This window comes from Chiloscyllium punctatum, chromosome 8 (assembly GCF_047496795.1).
Source record: "Chiloscyllium punctatum isolate Juve2018m chromosome 8, sChiPun1.3, whole genome shotgun sequence".
Lineage (NCBI taxonomy): Eukaryota > Metazoa > Chordata > Chondrichthyes > Orectolobiformes > Hemiscylliidae > Chiloscyllium > Chiloscyllium punctatum.
The window spans coordinates 87,301,275-87,326,430 of record NC_092746.1 but is presented as its reverse complement, the minus strand read 5'-3'; the positions used below and the strand labels follow the sequence as shown (position 1 = coordinate 87,326,430).

Sequence of the window (25,156 nt, the reverse complement as noted above, 5' to 3'; positions counted from 1 at the left end):
AGCAACTTCACAACTGGCCATCACCAACAATATGCTGCCTGTTTCCTCACCATTTTCACCAACAATCTGATGTCCAATTTGGTCTGGCCTACAGGTGACTCCAGGCTCACGGCAAAGTGGATGACTCTTAACTGCCTTCTGAAATGGCCCTGGAAACTGCTCAGTTGAAAAGTAATTAGAAATGGGCAATAAATGTTGGCCCATCCAGCAATGCTCACATGCCATGAAAACATAAAAAGAGTCAAGTTTGGATTGTTGCTGCCTAACATGGCACTGAAGGAACATAGTCAACAATTGGAAAAAAAATAGAGAATTAAATTGTTTAGCTCTTTTTAGATGGACAGCAGCTGCCAACAGATCTTTATAAGCAAATTGGCGAACAGCACACTTGTGTATTTCCATCATTGGCTTCAGAAATGAGTGAAACATATCAGATCCCATTAAGCAGTGGCTCCACCATGTTGAAGAGCAGTGTTTCAGTCTGAACAATTGGATTCTTGTGGTAGTTCTGGATTAGAGTGGTGCTGGAAAAGCACAGCAGTTCAGGCAGAATCCGAGGAGCAGTAAAATCGACGTTTCAGGAGATATCTCTCCACTCTTCAGGCACATTTTTGAGTGCAAGCAGCAGCTAAGGTAAGACAGTTTGTTTTAAAATTACTTACCGGTTGCGGGCAGCGGTGTTTATTTCTCTCTTCACAGAAAGAGCGGGAGCAGAAGGGGGAAGTGACGAAGACCAGAGGGGCAGCCGGGACCCGGAAGCAGGTGTAGCGTAAGCTTACCTGGGTAGGTTCTTTTTTCCTATAAAAGCGCGCAGGAGAGGAACCTGAGGTACTACAGGGGTAGAGCCTCCCACCCGCCCTCCTCCTCTAACCTAATAATAAGACCCGTTGTGGTAAGTAGGTAAGTGCTGCATTTTGCTTGTTCTATTGTTTAGACCCAGTTTCTTTTTTAAAGGTTACTTTTAGAGAGATGGCAGTGAAGGCAGTGCAATGTTCCTCTTGCAACAAGTTCGAGGTGAGGGATGCCATGGACGTCCCTGCTGATTACACCTGCAGGAAGTGCACCCATCTCCAGCTCCTCCAAGACCGTGTTAGGGAACTGGAGCTGGAGTTGGATGAACTTAGGATCATTTGGGAGGCAGAGGGGGTCATAGATCGGAGCTTTAGGGAAGTAGTAACTCCAAAGATTGCAGACAGATGGGTGACAGTGAGGGGGACTGGGAGGAAGCAGCCAGTGCAGGGACCCCCTGCGTCCGTTCCCCTCAAGAACAAGTATACCGTTTTGGATACTTGTCGGGGGGGACGACTTACCAAGGGTAAGCAATGGGGCTCAGGCCTCTGGCACAGAGCCTGACCCATTGCTCAGAAGGGAAGGGTGGAGAAGAGCAGAGCAATAGTAGTGGGGACTCGATAGTTCGGGGCACAGATAGGTGGTTTTGTGGGGGCGAGAGAGACTCACGTTTGGTATGTTGCCTCCCAGGTGCAAGGGTACTTGACGTCTCTGATCGTGTTTTCCGGGTACTTAGGGGGGAGGGGGAGCAGCCCGAAGTCGTGGTCCACATTGGCACCAATGACATAGGTAGGAGGAGGGCCGAGGATGTTAGGCAGGCTTTCAGGGAGCTAGGTTGGAAGCTCAGAGTTAGAACAAACAGAGTTGTTGTCTCTGGTTTGTTACCCGTGCAACGTGATAGAGAGTCGAGGAATAGGGAGAGAGAGCAGTTAAATGCGTGGCTACAGGGATGGTGCAGGAGGGAGGCATTCCGGTATCTGGATAACTGAGGTTCTTTCTGGGGAAGGTGGGACCTCTATAAACAAGATGGTCGACACCTGAACCTGAGGGGCACCAGAATCCTTGGGGGGAGGTTTGCTAGTGCTCTTGGGGAGGGGTTTAAACTAACTCTGCAGGGGCGTAGGAACCTAGACTGTAGCTTTAGGGTGCAGGGCCTGGAGTGTAGGGAGGTTAGGAACATGGCATCAATCTCAAAGGAGGGTGCCTGTAAACAGGAAAGTGGCTTGAAGTGTGTTTACTTTAATGCAAGAAGTATACGAAATAAGGTAGGTGAACTTGCAGCGTGGGTTGGCACCTGGGATTTTCGGTGTTGTGGCTATTACAGAGACATGGGTAGAACAGGGACAGGATTGGCTGTTGCAGGTTCCAGGGTTTAAATGTTTTAGTAGGGTCAGAAGTGGGGGTAAAAGAGGGGGAGGTGTGGCATTGCTTGTCAAAGATAGTATTACAGCGGTGGAAAGGACGATGGATGAAGACTCGCCATCTGAGGTAGTATGGGCTGAGGTTAGGAATAGGAAAGGTGAGGTCACCCTGTTAGGGGTTTTTTACAGGCCTCCTAATAGTCCTAGAAACGTAGAAGAAAGGATTGCGAGGATGATTCAGGAGAAGAGTGAAAATAATAGGGTGATTGTTATGGGGGACTTTAACTTTCCTGATATTGATTGGGAAAGCTATAGCTCGAGTTCGTTAGATGGGTCGGTGTTTGTCCAATGTATGCAGGAGGGTTTCCTGACACAATATGTAGCCAGGCCAACAAGAGGTGAGGCCATACTGGATTTGGTTCTGGGTAACAAACCAGGCCAGGTGTTAGAATTAGAGGTAGCTGAGCACTTTGGGGACCGTGACCACAATTCGGTGACTTTTACTCTAGTGATAGAGAGGGATAAGTGTGCACTGCAGGGTAAGAGTTATAGCTGGGGGCAGGGAAATTATGATGCGGTGAGGCATGACTTAGGATGCGTGGCTTGGAAAAGTAGGCTTCAAGGCAAGGGCGTAATTGATATGTGGAGCTTGTTCAAGGAGCAACTATTGAGTGTCCTAGATAAGTATGTACCTGTCAGGCAGGGAGGAAAGGGATGTGTGAGGGAGCCATAGTTTAATAAGGAATTGGAATCCCTTGTTAAAGGGAAGAGGGCGGCCTATGTAAAGATGAGGCGTGAAGGTTCAATTGGGGCAATTGAGTGTTATAAGGTAGCCAGGAAGGATCTGAAGAGAGAGCTAAGAGCAGCAAGGAGGGGACATGAGAAGTCCTTAGTTGGTAGGATTAGGGAAAACCTAAAGGCTTTCTATAGGTATGTCAGGAATAAAAGAATGACTAGGGTAGGAATAGGTCCAGTCAAGCATAGTAGTGGGAAGTCGTGTGTGGAGGCTGAAGAGATTGGGGAGATACTGAATGAATACTTTTCATCAGTATTCACTCAGGAATAGGACATTGTTGCCGATGTGAATACTGAGTCACAATTAATTAGAATGGACGGCTTTGAGGAATGTGGGGAAGAGGGGTTGGAAATTCTGGAAAGGGTGAAAATAGATAAGTCCCCTGGGCCTGATGGCATTTATTCCAGGGTTCTCTGGGAAGCAATGGAGGAGATTGCAGAGCCATTGGCCTTGATTTTTATGTCCTCGTTGTCTACAGGAATAGTGCCAGAAGACTGGAGGATAGCAAATGTGGTTCCCTTGTTCAAGAAGGGGTATAGGGATAACCCTAGTAACTATAGGCCGGTGAGTCTCACTTCTGTTGTGGGCAAAGTCTTAGAGAGAATTGTAAGGGATAGGATTTATGAACATCTGGATAGGAATAATGTGATCAGGGATAGTCAGCATGGTTTTGTGAAGGGCAGGTCATGCCTCACAAACCTTATTGAATTCTTCGAGAAGGTGACTAAGGAGGTGGATGAGGGGAAAGCAGTAGATGTGGTGGATATGTAAGGCGTTTGATAAGGTTCCCCATGGTAGGCTACTGCAGAAAATACGGAGGTATGGCATTGAGGGTGAGTTGGAGGGCTGGATTAGGAATTGGCTGGCTGGAAGAAGACAGAGGGTAGTAGTTGATGGTAAAAGTTCATCTTGGAGTGCAGTTACTAGCGGTGTTCCGCAAGGATCTGTTTTGGGACCATTACTGTTTGTCATTTTTATAAATGACCTGGAGGAGGGGTTAGAAGATTGGGTGAGCAAGTTTGCGGATGATATAAAAGTCGGAGGAGTTGTTGACAGTGAGGAAGGATGTGTCAGGTTACAGCAGGATATAGATAAGCTGCAGAGCTGGGCAGAAATGTGGCAAATGGAGTTCAATGTAGCTAAGGGTGAGGTGATTCACTTTGGTAAGAGTAACAAAAAGATGGGGTACTGGGCTAATGGTCGGATACTTGGTAGTGTGGATGAGCAGAGGGATCTTGGTGTCCATGTACGCAGATCTTTGAAAGTTGCCACCCAGGTAAATAGTGCGGTGAAGAAGGCATATGGCGTATTGGCTTTTATTGGTAGAGGAATTGAGTTCCGGAGTCCTGAGGTCATGTTACAGTTGTATAAGACTCTGGTGCGGCCGCATCTGGAGTATTGTGTGCAGTTTTGGTCGCCATACTATAGGAAGGATGTGGAGGCATTGGAACGGGTGCAGAGGAGGTTTACCAGGATGTTGCCTGGTATGGTAGGAAGATCGTATGAGGAAAGGCTGAGGCACTTGGGGTTGTTTTCATTGGAGAAAAGAAGGTTTAGGGGTGACTTGATAGAGGTGTACAAGATGATTAGGAGTTTAGATAGGGTTGACCATGAGAACCTTTTTCCACGTATGGAGTCAGCTATTAAGAGGGGGCATAGCTTTAAATTAAGGGGTGGTAGGTATAGGACAGATGTTAGGGGTAGATTCTTTACTCAGCGAGTCGTGAGTTCATGGAATGCCCTGCCTGTAGCAGTGGTGGACTCTCCCTCTTTATGGGCATTTAAACGGGCATTGGATAGGCATATGGAGGATAGTGGGCTAGTGTAGGTTAGGTGGGCTTGTATCAGCGCAACATCGAGGGCCAAAGGGCCTGTACTGCGTTGTATTCTTCTATGTTCTATGTTTTATGTTCACTCTGCCTCTATTCTTGATGAAGGGCTTTTGCCCGAAACATCGATTTTACTGCTCCTCGGATGCTGCCTGAACTGCTGTGCTTTTTCAGCACCATTAATCCAGAATCTGGTTTCCAGCATCTGCAGTCATTGTTTTTACCTTCTTGTAGTAGTTGCCTATTCTTCTATATGACAGGTCTCCAGATAATGCATTCTCACAGCCATCAGCCAAAGATTGATTTTCCTTAACAATTATACCATTAAAATTTGCCTTCAGGGAAGTGGAAATACCAATGCTTGGAAATTTACATTTTGACAACTACCTTGACATTTGAGTCCACTGCCCAAGCCCAGATTTATAAGATGCCAAGCACCTAGGTTTAGTCCACATTGAGAGACAAATCAGAAAAAATGCGTGTCTGCTGCAAGACAAACATTCTCCTCACGTCGTCAGCACCAGATTAGTGCTGAAGTTCCTGACACAAATTTGTCTCAGAGTTTGATCCTGCAAATCATGGAGACATGACAGCATGGTGGCTTAGTGGTTAGCTCTGCAGCCTCACAGTGCCAAAATCCTGGGTTTGATTCCTGCCTAGAGCGACTGTCTGTATGGAGTTTGAACATTTCCCTCTTGTCTACATTGGTTTCCTCTGGGTGCTCCAGTTTCCTCCCACAGTCCAAAGATGTGCAGATTTGGTGGATTGGCCATGCTACATTGCTCCATAATGTCCAGGGATGTAAGGGCTAGGTGGATTAGACATGGGAAATACAGAATTACGGGGATAGGATGTGAAGATGGGTCCGGGTGAGATGCTCTTCGGAGGGTCAAAACAGACTCAATGGGCTGATTCCAGAGTTTCTACAAAATCACATATTGGCTGGAGGATGGGATAGTGAAAAAATTGAGGAGCAAATCTATTGCCCAGAGGCAGAGAAATATAAAAATAACAGAGTAAAAAGGGAAGGAATTTGATTAACCACACAGACTAGGAGAAAATACAGTTAAGTACTAGAAGATTGAGGAAATTCAAAAATATAGAGTAATAATTTCATCATCAGGGTATCCCTAGCCCAACAGGGAAGGAAGCAGGGTTACATCTCATTCTAGGGAATGTGCTCCAGTGGAAAAAAAAATCAATGAATAGTGACCCCAGATTCTGTAGGTGTTGGGAAATGGATCTGCTCATTATGCTTGTACTTGTTTATTGGCGGGCTTTTCAACACAAACTTGCAGTCAATAGAAATCCAAACAAGCCCATTACACAGGATCTAGAACATAGAACATAGAACAGTCTAGGCCCTTCGGTCTTCGATGTTGTGATGACCTTTTATACCACTGTAAGATGTGTGAACATGTATGAACCGGACAAATACCTGTTGTTGGGGTTTCCATTCTGAAGTTATAGATTTGTTGAGGATATCTTAGTTGCACTCAGGTTCACTATGTCTTGTGGGGAGTTTTCTGGACTGATCATATTATTTTATATGCAAGCAGGTTTTAGGGCAAGTGAAAGACCAAATTGCATGTAGCTGGTGGGCATGGATTCTGAACTTGAACAGACTGTTAGGCAAGAGACTTTCCACAACTGCTGTGTTGCTGTAACCTACTCAGCATTTTGCATCCATGTACTGGCACTAACTAGCTGTGATGAATAACTTTGTCATTTTAGTTTTCTGTATATCAATACCCATAACATATACCACACAGAATTGGGAACTTGCTGAGATGGATGTCTTGAAGTTTATTAACAACACTACCTATTTACACAGTTGTAATATCCGGAGTTGTGCTTATGATATTCCTGTCCATAGCATTCACATAGCTGGCTGACTACACTAACTTCGTGATACAGAATGGCTGATGGCAAGGTGGGTATCTTTATACCAGAAGAATATATGTTATGATGTCATGTAACAGTCTTAAAAGTACAGTGCCTGTGTCATCTTGAATCTGCCATATTCCAACACTGCCTCCACCATAAAACATCTTCAAATTCTTCTTCTCACATTGGCAACACCTTATGTGGTGGGACAGATAACCATGATGAGGCCAGGGCTTTTGGTTAATGTTTACAGATTTCAGCAAGTTCTTTGACATGGAAAACTGATAAAGATCATGGGATCCAGGGTAACTTGGAATGATGGATCTAAAGTTGACAGGATACAGAGAGTGGTTTTGGGAGATTGTATGACTGGGGCTTGGTGTACTGTGGTGGGCCCCTTATTGATATTCATAAACAATGCAGGGGTCTGGTGATGATAAGTAAGGTTGTGGATGACACAAAGATTGGCTGGGTGGTTGACAGGGAGGAGGGAGGTGTTAGATTACAGGAGGATATAAACAGATTGGTCAGGTGGGCAGATCAGTGGCAGATGGAAATCCACCTTGATAACTGTCAGGTAATGCACCTTGGAAGAAGGGACAAGACAAGGGATTGCACAATGAATACCAATACAATAGGAAGCTCAGATGAACACAGAGATCTTGGATTGTTTGTCTGCAGATTCCTGAAGGCAGAAGGACAGATTAACAAGGTCAAGTTAAGAAAGCAAAGATGATGCTTGTCTTATCATTTGTCACATAGATTATAAGAGCAGGGAGGTTATTTTGAAGCAGTACAGGACTTATATTTGGCCACTGTATGCAGATCTGGTTACCACACTATAGGAAGAATGTGATCACAGTGGAAGATATCACCGGTTAAGCAACCAGTTTGAAAGTGCTTTAAGCTTCAGCCATAATCCACACTGTAAAAGAGATTCATCAGGATTTTGCCTGGGATGGAAGATTTCAGCTTTGAAGCGAGGCTTAACAAGCTTGGGATGTTTAATTTGGAATTGAGAAGATTGAGTGGGGTCTTGATAGAGGTGTATAAGATTCTGAGGGGCATGGACAATAGCTGTTGCCCTTAGTTGAAGTGTCAATAACAAAGGGGCATAATTTTAAAGTGAAAGGTAGGAGGTTTCGAGGAGATTCGAGGAAAAGCGTTGTCACTCTGACGGTGGAGGGGATCTGGATTGCACTGCACAGGAGGGTAGCTGAGACGGGAGGCCTCATAACCTTTAAAAAAAACTTGGATGTACACTTTAAGTGTCATAAAATTCAAGGCTATGGGCCTAGTGTAGAAAAGTGGGACCAGTGTAGGTAGACGTACATTTTTGATGGTACAGACTTAATGGGCCAAAGGGCCTCTTCTGTGCTGTATGATTCCAACCACAGCGTCAATAAATCTCACTGACTTTCTAGCCACTGAATTCGCCCACCATTCCGAATTGGATGGAGGTCCCAGAAGCAGCCTCATTTGTCCACCTCTAGGAGGGGCAGAGGGGTCCTTGAAGATTAAGTCCCATTTATACTCCTGATGCCCAGGAATGTTTTAATTTGTTGAAATTCCCGCTGAAAAGAGCCAATATCAGTAATTTGAGAACAGGTACAGGAGAAATGTTTGACCAAGAAAACAGTAAAGCAGTGATAGCATTGTAAAGCATTAGGTTCAACCCAAACAAAGTTCCATAAGTCAGAAAGATGTGACATTCAAACTTTATGATGATGGGGCAATTGATTTGTATTCAAACAAGGAACACAAAATAGACCTATACAAGAAATAAAGACGTATGGAATGAAATACATGGTAATAACTTCAATGTAAAATTAACTATTGGATAAGAAGCAGAGAGTGGATTGAGATTTACTTGACCAGTGAGAATTTTGCATTAGAGGTCTGATATGTCATTGTTAGAAATAACAGGCAGATTCTTCCAAGTTTAATCCTGTTCATGTCTGCAGTGGGACTTTAGACATGATCTCATTGGAAGCAGCCAACTAAGATCCCACTGCCAGGATCAGTATTTAAGGAGAGATAGCCAGCTGACTCAGGCTTCCTTGTGACAACAGTGTGAGTACTGCTGAAGGGTCTGGGAGATGAGGGGGAACAATGCCTGTGGGTGATACCTGCTTTATCATGTAAAGGTCAGATCGACTGGAACTGTCAAGCTGCTCCACCCCTTCTGATGTGCACTCACCTCACATGAACAGCTGAGTTATACACACAACTTGATTCAATTCCTCACTGGAAGAATCTGAAAATTTAATAATTGCCCCATCAGTAATATCAAGTAGTTTCTTGTTGATATCCCATGGGTTCCCATCATGCTCTATCTTCCCTGGGGAAAGGTGATTGGAGATAGCAGTATGATGGCAAAATAGCCAATAAGGTTTCTCAAACATTTCCAGCACCCACCCCCAAACCAGTGTGCAAGTCCACTCTCTTTGCTTTCTTTCAGCCTGGACCTAGGTATTGGGAGCAACATCATGAAATTGGGAGCTTATACAAACTTTGGCAGCAGTAACTAGTGAGGAGAATTGTAAACAAAGTGTCAGAGATTAATGAAGTGAGCAGAGGGAAGGCAGCTGCAATCTTATGTTGTTAAGGGTGAGGTGATGAACTTTGGGAGGAACAATGTAGAGAGGCAGTACAACCTAACTGGAACAATTTGGAATGTTGTGTGCAGGCAGAAGGACAAGGCAGATTGTCTAAGACCAAGGAAGAGGAGTTTAAGGTAAGAAGTAAGTAATTTGAGGCAAGGTTTTCACCCAGAGGGTGGTAGAAATATAGAATGCACTATCTGAGAGGGTGGTGGAGGGAGATACTCTCACAACATTTAAGAACCTTCTAGCCAAGTACTTAAAATACCATGCCTTAGTAAGATATGAGTCAAAACATATGGGGGTGCTGGAAAAGCATAGCCGGTCAGACAGCATCTGAGGAGCAGGAGAGTTGATGTTTCGACTATAAGCTCTTCAACAGGAACGGGGGCGGGGGGTGTGGGGGGGTGAAGAAGGAAGGAGGACAGGGCGGTGCAAAGTTGGAGGCTTGGATCTGGGATGAGGTGGAGAAGTTGAGGAAACTGGTGAAGTTGACATTGATTCTATGTGATTCGCAGGTCCCAAGGTAGAAGACGAAGGGTTCTTCCTCCAGTTGTTGGATGGCTAGGATTTGGTCGTGGAGAAATTGCATGTCCTTGGTGGAGTGGGACGGGGAGTTGAAGTGATCAGCCACAGGGTGATGGGATTGTATGGTGCATGTAATCTGGAAATATTGCCTGAAACGTTCCGCAAGTTGGCGTCCTGTCTCCCCAATGTAAAGGAGACCACATTGAGAGCAATGGACACAATAGATGAGGTGCTTGGATGAGCAGGAAAATCTCTGTTGGATGTGGAAGAATCCTTTGAGGCCTTAAATGGAGGTGAGGGGGGAGGTGTGGGTGCAGGTTTCACACCTCTTGCAGTGCCAAAGGAAGCTGCAACTGATGACTGGAGGAAGCCATCACCAAATCCTGGCCACTGGATGACTGGAGGAACAACACCTCATCTTCCACCTTGGAACCCTCCAACAACACAGGAACAATGTCGATTTCACCAGTTTCCTTATCTCCCCTCCCCCAACCTTATCCCAGATCCAACTCTGCAACTCAGCACCACCCTCTTGAATTGGTCCACCCGTGCATCTTCCTTCCTGCCTATCCACTCCACCCTCCGCTCTGACTTATCACCATCATCCCCCCTCATCCATCTATCACATTTCTAGTTAACTTTTCCCCAGCCCCACCTCACTCCCTTTTCACTTTTGAAGGTCTTATAAGGAAAAGCTGAGAGACTTGGGTCTTTTCTCATTAGAAAGAAGAAGGCTAAGTGGGGATTTAATAGAGGCATACAAAATAATCAGGAGATTAGATAGGGTAGACAGTGAAAGTCTTTTTCCTAGGATGATGACGTCAGCTTGTACGAGGAGGCATAACTACAAGTTGAGGGGTAATCGATTTAAGATAGATGTCAGAGGCAGGTTCTTTCCTCAGAGAGTGCTAAGGGTGTGGAATGCCCTGCCTGCCAATGTAGTTAACTCAGCCACATTAGGGAGATTTAAACAATCCTTGGATAAGCACATGGGTCATTATTGGAAAGTATAGGGGGACGAGCTGAGAATAGTTCACAGGTCAGTGCAACATCGAGGGACGAAAGGCCTGTTCTGTGCTGTATTGTTTTATGTTCTATCTCTCAGCCCCTTGCCCCCAACTCCTCCCACATTCCTGATGAAAAACTTATGCTTGAAATGTTGACTCTCCTGCTCCTTGGATGCTGCCTAACCAGCTGTGCTTTTCCAGTATCACACTTTTTGACTCTGATCTCCAGCATCTTCAGTCCTCACTTTCTCCCCATAGTAAGGTATGGACCAAGTCCGGGTAAATGGGATTAGTATAGTTTGGTGTTTGTTGGTCAGCATAGACAGGGTGGGTCGAAGGGTCTGTTTCTATGCTATGCTATATGACTCTACGTATGACCCTACGATCAGTGGAACATATTTATATTTGCTTAAAGGTGACAAGACAAGATGATACGATACTAAGAAAGTATGATGTTGAAGCGTAAATTGGGAAATAAATACAAAAGGGGTGTGTTGTTGCTTTATAAATGGAGGTTCGGCTCAGTGAGAATGTATATGCAATTCTGGGTACCACACTGTGAAAAATGTCAAGGCTTTGAACCAGGTACAGACCTTTACCAGGATGATAAGTGACAAGGAACTTCAGTTTTATGGAATGCAGCATTCCGTGTTATTTCTTTCTCTTCTGCGTTAATCTCTGAGATCTGTGTATGGCAGCAACTTTTGGAAATGGACGTCAATGCTGCATTCTGTGTTGATATGTTGATCACTTGCATGGAATGTCAAAATAGCTGTGCACAACTGCACAGCTTAGTGAGAACATGGGTGGACTGTGATTGTTTTTAAGGTTAGGGAGCATTTTGGTAATGGCCTTTGCAATTTATGCAGTTTAATGGAGTAGATTAGAAGAAGCTGTCTAATTTTGCAAAGATGTTGATAACAAGAGGTCATAGACTTATAATAGATGACAAATTAACTAATGAAGAAGGCAAAATTATGATTTAGAGTGCACTTCATGAAAAGGTGGGAGAATCAGATTCCACTGGATTGTTTGATAGGCATTGGGCTTGAACTTGAAGAGAATATTTTCTTTTAACTGTTCAGAGTTGTTATGGCACAGGTCTGGAGCAGTTGGGACTTGAACCTCGGCTTCCCGACTCAGAGGTAGGGACTATACCCTCTTGAGGAGACTAACTGCAGAGTTATGGGATACATCTGAGTAGTGGGATTAAATTTAATTTATTGAGCATCTTTCTTTGCTGAACCATTCTGTGTCATCTTAAGAATGACTAAAATCACTACATTTTTATACCATTCGGCTTGTCATCAGAAACCATAACTACACCGAAGAAAACCAATGGTATATGCACCTGAAGCAGAATCGTATAAACATAACAGGGAATGGTCCGTATCATCTCATTACTGATTCATTGCAGACAATGACATATGAAACAGCAGTCAGTCGCTTCATTGCTACAATATCACCGGTTAAGCAACCAGTTTGAAAGTGCTTTAAGCTTCAGCCATAATAATGACAGAATCAATTTGTTATGTGAACGACTTTGGGAGGTTGTCAAGGGGACTCTTTCATTTATTCTGTTTTTACAAAGAAAGCATTAAACGCATTGAAGATCTCTGTTCTGATTTCATTACAAGTAACAGAATAACAGAACATAGCAAATACGTAACGTCACCTCCTTGCCTTTATGACATCGCTGTATGTCTGGACCACTTTTAATTCTATCTTCTCTAAGCTACTAGAAATTTACAGAAATGGTAACATTTATTATTCTTGGAAAACAAATCAAATTGAAGTCCACTAAAAATGCTTTTTTATCCATCAGATAAATCTGTGCATTAATAATTAAATAAATGTTCAATCCAGTTGTTTCTGATTTGTATCTCCTACTTATTAGTAACAAATTGTTCCTTTAAAAATTGACCAAAACAATTCATCTGATAATATGATGCTTCATTACATTTATGTTTTAAAAAGATATTAATAGAGATGCATTAATTTACTCCAGTACATAATATACTCGCTTTTCAGCATGGTGTTAATTAGGACCAGGAAGAAGTCACTGATCGATGTTACACTCATCAGGGACATTTCAAGAAAGAGCTTTAATTGTTGAAGGAGAAAATGACTGAGAGGGAGGGGCAAAAATCCAAATGCTTAACCTTAATATAAATAACGAATTATTCAGGATCTGTAAGAATTATTTTCTTTTTTGTTTCTATCTTTCTTTCCAGCATTCATTGTCAGAAATCTAGTATAATGCTGACTCTGAAATCCAAAAACAGAAACAATCAGCTTGTTTAGGCGATGGGTCACTAAGCACAACTGCTTCAACAAGAATAGCATAACATTGGCGTAACAGTTTTATCAGGAGCCTCTTGGCAGAAACAGGACAAAAATTTTCTTCTGCTGAAAAAGCTGCCTCTGTCTCAGAGGCACTAGCTATGTCCTGTGCCTTGGTGAAGTAGCCACCTTCCCTGTATTAGCTCAGAGAATACAACACATTTGAGCTAGATCTCAAATCACAATCAGGCTCAAAGCTCACTTCACCTAAGTACAGTGGTCTAACTAAATGTTATGAGCGACCTTTTCCTACCTGAACTAAAGTTTCAATCTGATAGTGTTTATCATTTAAGGGTGCAGTGTAAGTATAATCATCTACTATTTCATCAGTGGAATTTTGGGAGGAATCTTTAATGATAATTTGTTTGTCAGTACATGAATAGTTTACTTCAAAAGCCAGTAGGTAAAGCCTGAGGGAGGCTGAATAACATCTGAACTTCAGCAGTATGAAGCCCAGTCAATTTTAGATTTGTGGATTCTTCTGCATTCTCCAGTTGTGCTTTAGGCCATTCTGGTTACTAATCAGTCAGTTCCTGGGGACTCTCACCTCTTTAAAGGAGGGAAGCCTGTGTCCAAGAGCTGCCTGCTTCTTGGAGGGCCATCAGCCATTATTGCCAGGGTGACTGATCATGTGATCCCTAATTAGGAGTCTTCCCCTCCTCCTCATACCAAGACTAGAGGGAGATCTTATGGGTCATTGGGGGGGGTGTCACCTGACAGTTTCACCATGCAGCAAATGACCTGCAGATCTCTGATAAAATGTGATTCTCATAGACAAGGAAGCTGAGTCCCACACTCCCCATGCCCACTTCTCTTCATGGAACCTGGAACTATCACCTCCCCTTCCCTCCCGCCCCCCCCCCTCCCCCCCACATTCCCCCCCCCCCCCCCCCCCCAAGCTCCCAGCTTGAACGATAAGCTGGTTAAACTCCAGCCACCCAAATCTTTTTCCAGCCTAAGTCTCCCAGACAGCAGCTGTTTGGCAAGCAGCAATATAAGGATCAGACACCGATACTCAGAGCTTTCTGAAGGAGCTTGCAACAGGATCCCTCTGAACCCAGAAGAACATCATATCTTCCAGCCGTGACTCTGTTTCTTGCTCGGTAGATTCTGTACGAAATCACACCAGCTTTCCCTGACCAGTTAAATTGGCTGCCAATTTCTGTTCAGAATCTCCACATTGAAAGAATGAGCTGCTGGTAATCTAAAATGGGCGTGTGCAGGATCAGTATGGGAAATTAGTTACTCAGGGATAATGGTAGTTTGCATCAATCCAACAGAGTTCAAATCACTCCCTCTGTACTGAAGTCCCTCCTACATTACCCTGCAAATCTGCCATTTAAGATTTAGAAATATTGCCTCTCCACTGAAGGTTGTTTGCATGTAAGGATCTAACTTCCTAGCTCCATTTTATCTTACCTATTGATTTGATAATTATGTGTCCTCTGTATTAGTTATGATTTCTAAAACTAATATAAGCAATTTAATGTTGGAAAACTAGAAGCAGGTTGTCTTGATATGACAACTTCTTATTTGTTGGTAAAATCTGCCAAGTTCTGATACTTCTCATTAACCTTCCTCTCATCCTCTACATAGACAGCTGCAAATGCACTGGGTACAAGTGAATGCTGACAAATAAACTTGCTTCTCAGACAGAATCCTTACAGCTTCTGGCACTATGCCTCCTGTCCTGAGTGCTCAGTGTACCACTGGAAACTGCTGAGAAGAACGACTGGCTCCTTCTACTTCCTACAAATTGCTACATACCGAAATCCACGAGTTTGATGCCTCCCTCTGTTGTTAATAGGATGTTGTTGCCCTTGATGTCCCGATGGATTGTCTTGTTGTTATGTAAATGTTTCAGACCCTAAGGAAAATTCAGTGGTGATGTTATATTATTCCTGAACCAAGCAAAAAAGCCTAATGAACATTAAAAAGTGAGCTATTTTTAATGCTAGCATGCCACCTGCATCTCACTGAAGTAGAATCATTGAGTCATAAAGCTGTACAGCATGGAAACATACCCTTTGGCCCAACTCATCCATGACGATGAGATATCCTAAATTAATCTCATCCCAATTGCGAGCACTTGGCCCATATCACTCCAAAACCTTTCTGTTCATACACCCAAACAGATGCTTTTCAAATGTTGTAATTGTACCAGCCTCCATCACTTCCTCTGGCAGCTCATTCCATGCACGCACCACCCTCTGCGTGAAAATGTTGCCCCTTAGATCGCTTTTATATCTTTCCTCTCTCAAAATTAAAGCTATAACCTCTAGCTTTGGACTGTGACTGTCACATGTGACTGTAATTGGGGCTGAAACTCTGTGAAATGCTTTAGTTTGAACTGACAGACTGTAAATGCTAAAACTGAAATATAAATCTTACCATTAGGGCTTCATGCAGGATGTAGGCAATAATCAGTTCGCTCATTCTCTCACCTCGTTTTAACAGCCCTTTGGCAAGATCGGTCACAGAACCTCCATTGCACAACTGAAAGAACAAAAAAAAAATTGTTAATGACAATAATAACTTCAGCTTGCTTTTTGATAGTGCCTTGAATAGGGACGGAAGCTTCCAAAGTCCTTCACATAGGGGTAAGAAATATGGAAGCTGAGCCAAAAAAAAACCTCAGAAAACTAAAGAAAGATGGTTATGAATGATGGCTTAAATTGATATAACACTTAATGCAGTAAAACGTTCCAAAGAGTTTCAAAAGCAAATAAAATTTAATACCCAGCTTCATAAGGAATTAGAGACTTGATTGAAGACAGTTGATGCCAAGTTTAGGCAATGAGGAAATACCTTATGGGGATGGACAGTGTGTCAGATTTAGGGAGGGATTTCCAGAGGATAGGACACAGGAAGCTCAGGGTGCAACCACCAATGTTGTAGAGATAAAAGTCAGAGCCACCAATGTTGTGGATAAAGAAGTCAAAACATGTAAGAGAGGTGGAGGCTAGATATGTTGGACAGTTGTTGGGCTACAGCAGGTTATAGATATAGGGAGGAATGAAACCATGAGAGGATTTGAAAGCAAGGGGAGGATATCAATGAAGAAAAAGGAAACAAAGGGGGTTTAGTTGGCTGAAGACACAGTTATCAATGCAGGAGTGAAAAAGACAAAAATAAAATCAGATATTTATATCACATTTACCTTGACCACCAGAAGTCCCAATGTGCTTTATAACTAATTTAATACTTTGGAAAGTGCAGCCTTTATGGTGATGTTGAAAATACAGCAAGTTGCACACAGTAAACCCACAGAAACAGAATGTGAAAATGAGCGGACATGTCTCTGTAACAAAAACAGAAATTGCTGGAGAAACTCAGCAGATCTGGCAGCCACTGTGGAGAGAGAAAAACAGTGTTAGTGTTCGTTTCCAGTCCAAGAACATTCTTCAACTCTTGTTTTTTGTTGCTGACTTCTAGTATTCACAGGTCTTCGTTTCATTTTAGTCAATTTTTGTGATTGTGATTAAGGGTTAAATATTCTCCAAGATATCAGTTATAGAGTCATAGAGTCATAGAGATGTCCAGCAAGGAAACAGACCCTTCGGTTTGCTGACCAGATATCCCAACCCAATCTAGTCCCACCTGCCAGCACCCGGTCCACATCCCTCCAAACAACCCTTCATATTCATATACCCATCCAGATGCCTTTTAAATATTGCAATTGTACCAGCCTCCACCACTTCCTCTGGCAGCTCATTCCATACAAGTACCACCTTCTGTGTGAAAAAGTTGCTCCTTAGGTCTCTTTTATATCTTTCCCTTCTCACCCTAAACCTATGCCCTCTAGTTCTGGACTACCCCACCCCAGGGAAAAGACTTTGTCTATTTATCCTATCCATGCCCCTCATAATTTTGTAAACCTCTATAAGGTCACCTCAGCCTCCGACACTCCAGGGAAAACAGCCCAGCCTGTAGCTCAAATCCTCCAACCCTGGCAACATACTTGTAAATCTTTCCTGAACCTTTTCAAGTTTCACAACAACTTTCCGATAGAAGGAGACCAGAACTGCATGCAATATTCCAACAGTGGCCTAACCAATGTCCTGTACAGCCACAACATGACCTCCCAACTCCTGTACTCAATACTCTGACCAATGAAAGAAAGCATACTAAACGCCTTCTTCACTATCCAACCTACCTGTGACTCCACTTTCAAGGAGTTATGAATCTGCACTCTAAGGTCTCTTTGTTCAGCAACAGTCCCGAGGACCTTACCATTAAGTGTATAAGTCCTGCTAAGATTTGCTTTCCCAAAATGCAGCACCTCGCATTTATCTGAATTAAACTCCATCTGCCACTTCTCAGCCCATGGCCCATCTGGTCAGGATCCTGTTGTAATCTGAGGTAACCCTCTTTGCTGTCCGCTACACCTCCAATTTTGGTGTCATCTGCAAACTTACTAACTGTACTTCTTATGCACGCATCCAAATCATTTATGTAAATGACAAAAAGTACAGGGCCCAGCACCGATCCTTGTGGCACTCCACTGATCATAGGCCTCCAGTCTGAAAAACAACCCTCCACCACCACCCTCTGTCTTCTACCTTTGAGCCAGTTTTGTATACAAATGGCTAGTTTTCGCTGTATTCCGTGAGATCTAACCTTGTTAATCAGTCTCCCACGGGGAGTCTTGTCGAACGCTTTACTGAAGTCCATATAGATCACATCTACTGCTCTGCCCACATCAATCTCTTTGTTATTTCCACAAAACAATCAATCAAGTTTGTGAGACATGATTTCCCACGCACAAAGCCATGTTGACTATCCCGAATCAGTCCTTGCCTTTCCAAATACATGTACATCCTGTCCCTCAGGATTCATTCCAACAACTTGCCCACCACTGAGGTCAGGCTCACTGGTCTATAGTTCCCTGGCTTGTCCTTACCACCCTTCTTAAACAGTGGCACCTTGTTAACCAACCTCCAGTCTTCTGGCACCTCACCTGCGACTATTGATGATACAAATATCTCAGCAAAAGGCCCAGAAATCACTTCTTTAGCTTCCCACAGAGTTCTCAGGTACACCTGAGCAGATTCTGGGGATTTATCCACTTTTATGCATTTCAAGATATCCAGCACTTCCTCCTCTCTAATATGGACATTTTGCACCATCTATTTCCCTACAGTCTATATCTTCCATATCCTATTCCACAGTAAATACTGATGCAAAATGCTCGTTTAGTGTGTCACCCATTTTCTGCGGCTCCACACAAAGGTCACCTTGCTGATCTTTGAGGGGCCCTATTCCCTCCCTAGTTACCTTTTTGTCCTTAATGTATTTGTAAAACCCTTCAAATTTTCCTTAGTTCTATTGTCAAAGCTATCTCATGTCCCCTTTTTGCCCTCCTAAATATCCTGTCTTTACTTTACGTATACTTCCTTCTTTTTATTAACCAAACCCTCAATTTCTGTAGTCATCCAGCATTCCCTGTAACTACCAGCCTTCCCTTTCACCCTAACAGGAATATACTTTCTCTGGATTTTTGTTATCTCAATGCTGAAGGCTTCTCATTTTCCAGCTGTCCCTTTACGTGCGAACATCTGCCCCCAATCAGCTTTCGGAAGTTCTTGCCTAATACCGTCAAAATTGGCCTTTCTCCAATTTAGAACTTCAACTTTTAGAACTGGTCTGTCCTTTTCCATCACTATTTTAAATCTAATAGAATTATGGTCCCTGGCCCCAAAGTGCTCCACCATTGACACCTCAGTCACCTGCCCTGCCTTATTTCCCAAGTGTAAGTCAAGTTTTGCACCTTCTCTAGTAGGTACATCCACATACTGAATCAGAAAATTGTCTTCTACACACTTAAAATGTCCCTCTTCATCTAAACCCTTAACATTATGGCAGTCCCAGTCTATGTTTGGAAAGTTAAAATCCCCTTCCATAACCACCCTATTATTCTTACAGATAGCTGAGATCTCCTTACAAGTTTGTTTCTCAATTTCCCTCTGACTATTGGGGGGTCTATAACACAATCCCAATAAGGTTATCATCCCTTTCTTATTTCTCAGTTCCACCCAAATAACTTCCCTGGATGTATTTCCAGAAATATCCTCCCTCAAAACAGCTGTGATGCTATCCCTTATCAAAAATGCCACTGCCCCTCCTCTCTTGCCTCCCTTTCTATCCTTCCTGTAGCATTTGTATCCTGGAACATTAAGCTGCCAGTCCTGCCCATCCCTGAGCCATGTTTCTGCAATTGCTATGATAATTTAGTCCCATGTTCCTAACCATGCCCTGAGTTCATCTCTGTTAGGCCCCTTGCATTGAAGTAAATGCAGTTTAATTTATTAGTCGTACCTTGTCCCTGCCTGCCCTGACTGTTAGACTCACTTCTGTTCTCAGCTGTACCCGTCTCAGATCAATCTCTTTCCTCACTATCTCCCTGGGTCCCACCTTACTAGTTTAAATCTTCCCGAGCAGCTCTAGCAAATCTCCCTGCCAGTATATTAGTCCCCTTCCAATTTAGGTGTTATCCGTCCTTCTTGTACAGGTCACTTCTACACCGAAAGAGATTCCAATGATCCAAAAATGTGAATCCATCTCCCATACACCAGCTCCTCAGCCATGCATTCATCTGCTCTATCCTCCTATTGCTGCCCTCACTAGTTCGTAGCACTGGGAGTAATCCAGGTGTTACTACTCTCAAGGACCTCCTTTTAAAATTCCTGCCTAACTCTGTAATCTCCCTTCAGAATCTCCACCTTTTCCCTTCCTATGTCGTTGGTTCCAATGTGGACAATGACTTCTTGCTCACCCCTCTCCCCCATGAGTACATTCTGCACCCTCACTGAGACATCCTTTATCCTGGCACCAGGGAAGCAATACACCATTCTGTTTTTTCGCTGCTGGCCACAGAAACGTCTGTCTGTACCTCGGACTAGAATATCCCCTAATACAATAGATCTCTTGGAACCTGACGTACCTCTCGTTGCATTTGAGCTAGTCTCAATGTCAGAAACTTGGGTGTTCATTCTACGCTCCCCTGAAAATCTATCACCCCGTACATTTTCCAAAACAGCATACCTGTTTGAAATGAGTGTAGCCACAAAGGACTCCTACACTAGCTGCCTACCTCTCTTACCTTTCCTGGAGTTAACCCATCTATGTGACTGTAACTGAGACATTCCCCTCTTCCTATTACTGCCATCCATCACATTCTGATGCAGTTGCAAATTCTTCATTGCTTCCAACTTTCTCTCCAACTGATCCATTTCCTCTGATAAGATTCACAACCAACAGCATTTATGGAAGATATAATCTGCAGTAACTCTGAAACTCTCTTTAAACTCCCACATCTGACATGAAGTACATATCACTCTACTAAAGGCCATTTTTGCTCCTTCACAATCTGCAGACCCACAAAATAATAGCGTCTTATTCCTCTACAAATGCTGCCCCAGGTTAAATTAATAGTTATGGCTTGTATTTTAAGTTTAATCAAGAGACATATGTCAAAAAACATATTATCAAGAAATAACCCACTCTACTTACTACTGCAGACTTTCTGTAGGCCACTTAAAAAATGAACTTATCTGATTCTGTGCTGTGAACTTCATCTAACAGTTCCTCCAAGATTAGTTGTGAATTTCACCGTTTGATAATTTTCCCAGACACACTCTGATGTCCAGCAATACACGAATTCAAACAGCAAAGGCAGTACTGTGCAGGTTCACTCTGGTCAGTTTCTTTCTCTCTCTCTCTTACCTGCAATGACCTCACCATGCACTTCCTTTGTTTGTTCTTCTCTCTTTTAAAACTGCTGTTGTTTTGACTTTTTTTTCCCCAAAGTTCCAAAACAATGCAACAGCATATAAAACAGTAATTGCTGCTCCTGGAATTCGGGGAAATCACCTCCAACACCTAAAATACCTCAAAAAAGGAGCAGCTATTACAGCCAGAAATTTTTTCCGTCCTCTATTAGAATTACCCAGAATCCTCTTTCCCTGCACTTTGGTGAGATGGTGCCACAGGATCTCTTACATCAAGAGGACATTCAATTCAGACGACAGTGCATCCTGTCATCTAGAGCACCCTGATCACATCAGCCTGAATCTTAAGGCAGGAGGGGTGTGGAAATCATCAGAACAAAATGTTTGGATGGCAGAATTGTGTTGTGTGGTGATACTGGGGAATTGGAACAGGTCCTGGTGAGTTCTCTATCCAACTTGCCTCATTAATTAAGTACCCTGCCCCTGTGGCAAACCCCTTAGCTGATTCTCACCCTATTCAATCACTTTTATTGCTGGGATATCCTGGAATGGAGAAGCATCACAACAGCTTTAAAAGGCAGTCAGGGCAAACAAGGGTTGGGTGGGAAGCAGAGGCATGTAGTCAGGTGGAGACAAGTTCAGTGCTATGGGGAAACACACGGTGCAGGAGGCAAATACGGTACAGTGTTGGACAGCTTGGCAGGCTTTGGGTGGATTATTTGTGATAACTACTACTGTGGCCTGCACAGATGTAAGGTATAGTACCTGGGTGCAAATAACATCAAACAATCTCAGGTTTTAAGGGGAAAAGTTGGAGGCAAATTTAAACAACACAATTCAACAAAACCTTTTCCACGGCAATTAAGATGATAAACAAATACTAATTTAGTCAGTGATACCCACATCCCATTAATTAGCAATGAAACTGTTAGTTTCACTATGGTGATGGTAAGGATGGAAAACCATGGCTATGGGGAAAAAACTTGAGATCTTGAGACTTTCCAATAGAGTATTTTTAAAGAGGGGGTAATGAAGAATATTTCCTGTTGTTGTGTAGTTAATGATGAAGAGGCATTACAATCAATTCTGCTATAATGCAATATCTGTGTTCTCATACAACACAATGTTATGAAAAAAAATCACATAATAACAGCACCATTTAAACTAATGAGGCCGAATTGCTTTATGACCTTAGAAGATTGCACTTGAGAAAGAGTGTCCCCAATTCGTCAATCATGTTATAATGAATTTACATTAACAAAACATGTGTTATAGTAGAACAACCTTTAATTGATAACAATCCCTGAAAATATGAGAATAGAGTTTATTTCACGAAATGTGTTATACGTGTATAAAATTCTTCAGCATATGAGAAGTTGCAGTAGGAACAATTGCAACTTTTAATGGAGTTAACAATTTCTCCCTTTTAACATGGTTTTGTAGCAGAATGGTATTAAGGGGCTAAGACTAGGACAGGTTAATATGATTATATGGCTCATTAATTCGAGTCAGAGGTGATGGGATTAAATTTTAAAGTTACCTCATAATATGTGAGTATCTGGGATTCTATCCAGATGTGATGGAATTAACATAGCCAGTGTCCCGGTTGTGAAATGGGCAGGCTGGTCATGGGAGCTGGTAAACCTAAATGGGATTGCAGCAACAACTTTTCAGTTGAGCTTCGTTACCTTTAGGTTTTCTCGGAGAAATTATTTTGGGGTCTCACACTAGCTCATGTCTAATGAATACCACCAACCACTACCCCTCCCTCTCCACTAAACTCACTGCACTTGCAAAAGTCCTAAAATAAAGTCAATCATCATGGAAATAATCACCCCACATTTTACACAGTCTGACACTTATGGGTGTTACCAGTTAAATTCTATTCATGATTTTTATAATGTATCATTTCAGTGAATGAACGTAGACAGTGCAGCGACAGTGTCTTTATGGAGCACTTGCAGCTCATAGGAATCTAATTAACTTTTGGTTTCTCCCCAGTTTTTCTGTTCCTGTTCTGAAACTGCTGATTCATGCCGTGATATGATCCATAGGAATCAGTGTACATTCAAGATCTGGACACACTAATACAAACCAGCCACCTCGTCCAGCTTATTGCTCATGTTTGTCAGACTAGAGACTAAAACTGTTCTATCCACCAGGATCCTAATTGACATTCACGGATTTCTGCCATTTAAGGTAGCATTTATTGCCCATTTCTACTTACCCAGAGGGCAGTTAAGAGCCAACCAGATTGCTGGGGGTCTGGTGTCACAAATGAATCAGATTAGGTAAGGATGACAAATATCTTTTTAAAGGACATAGTGAACCAGATGGTTTTAACAATTATTGACAGTGGTTCCATTATTGTCGTTAAGCTAGCTTTTTTTTTTGAATTCAAATTTCATCATCAGAACACGAACCCCAATGTTTTGAATTAACAGTCCAGTGACATTACAACTAACAGCCAGTGAATTATTGTCAAAATGCAGCCACTGTAGAAGTTCAGCAGTCAATACCTGCACAACCAAATCTCACAAATAGCACTGTGGACTAAAAACTCTGTCTGTGCTTTTGATTGAAGGAAAAACATTGGCCAGGGCGCCAGACAGCTCTCTGCTCATTTCAAAGTATTGCCATGGGAACTTTAATATGCAACTAAAAAGAACAAACAGAGCATAATTTTAATTTCTCATCTAAAAGACAGCACATCTGATCTGGCCTCAAAATACAAGGCTGCAGTCACTGAATTCATACCTAAAATTCCCAAATTAGCTGCGGAATTTCAATCATAGCGTCAGCCAATTAAAGGAAAGTCACCTCTGTAGGTAGAGTGAACAGAATTAGAGAGGAACTACTTCATGCTTTGCCCCATTAATTCTGCTCATTTGCCAACCACGTCCCTTTCAAGTCTGATACAATCCTCTTCATAGTTTCCAAATGTAACAAGATCTGCCTGTAAAAGAGATTTGTTCTGTCCTGTTTCTTGGGAAGCAGGGTGTTGTAATTCTGGTGCCAAGGTGTCGGCTGCATGGAAAGCAGAGTAAATAGGTTTGACCTTTTACTTGACAAAAGAAGCATAAGTGGATGGAGTCAGGCTCAGGCAGACTCAGAGTTTTAGTTTTTGCTTTCAATTATTGAAGTTGAGATTTGGAGTTAAAACTACTCAATACAGCTCTCTCTGCTGTAAGTGGGGCAAAAAATCTGCATGAGTTTGTGGACATATCCTGGACTAAAACCCTCTGAACTTTGCACGTAGGTTTATGAAAATTACATTGGACCAAAATTCATTGAATGTTTGGACTCAAGAAGCTATGGGTCTCAACAGAACAAGGGAAGGCTGGTTGGGACAGACTGTGTAATGTGCAAGCCTGTAAGGGAGTTGTCTGGAACAGGGGTTAGCTTACAAAATTAAAGAAAGACCCCCATTTAAGCCCCAACTTCAAACAATGAAAGCCAGACTGCAAGACAAAACAATTTCAGACCTTCTGGAGCCTACAAAGGTACAGAGACATTAAACTTTCAACAGTGCTCGGGCACAGAAATACTGAACATTCCACACCATTGTGCTACATGTAAACCTGCTTTGCCTTTGGATGCAAGCACCTTCACACTACTAGTCAAACTTTTAACAAACACCCATCCAAGGGAAAAACTGGACATTTCAGACCATCGTAAAACCATTCACACCTCAGCCAGTCATCAGGAGGCTCATCTAGCCCTGACAGGAGGAGCAATAGTTTGGTGGTTGAAGCCAGATTTGGTGGGAGATAAGGGGCTTACAGTTGGGTATAACTGGGGGAACCCCAATCTTTAAAAAGAGAGGAGAAAACAAAGACATGCCAATACCAGCAAAATGATCCTTGCAACCACCAAATACCATCCACCAACCACAAGCCTGCACTCAACAACTGGAGGCGACAATAAGCACCCAGAGAGCTAAGACACTCTCCAGCATAGCATCAGCAACATCCACCACCATACAAGGCAACAGAAACATCAGCACTCGGTCCACAGCAAAGCCCAGCTATGGCAAGAGATCTTCTGTCCCAGCTCAATTAGTTAGCATAGGGAAAGGTAGGTTTTGGGGCCAGTGGTGCAGGGTATCCCTTGGGAAGGGAATCAGGGTAGGACTCTAGGATTTATAAGTCATTTTTCCTTTCTCTGTCACCCATTCGTTAACAACAACTCACTCAACTTTAAACAATCACCTGATGAAGGAGCAGTGCTCCGAAAGCTAGTGCTTCCAAATGAACCTGTTGGACGGGAACCTGGCGTTGTGT

The 25,156-nt window shown here is 42.9% G+C and overlaps 1 protein-coding gene across 4 annotated transcripts in view; it reads right to left on the bottom strand.

Annotated features, from left to right (window-relative positions):
• The window catches only part of myo3a (myosin IIIA), a 444,520-nt gene that overhangs the window by 291,229 nt on the left and 128,135 nt on the right, over positions 1-25,156 (bottom strand). For all 4 annotated transcript variants that reach the window (XM_072575981.1, XM_072575982.1, XM_072575984.1 and 1 more), the window contains exons 4-5: positions 15,535-15,639; positions 14,911-15,010 (exon numbers count right to left, since the gene is read on the bottom strand). In XM_072575981.1, the coding sequence (XP_072432082.1) occupies positions 14,911-15,010; positions 15,535-15,639 (205 nt within the window). The remainder of the gene's footprint in view (positions 1-14,910; positions 15,011-15,534; positions 15,640-25,156) is intronic.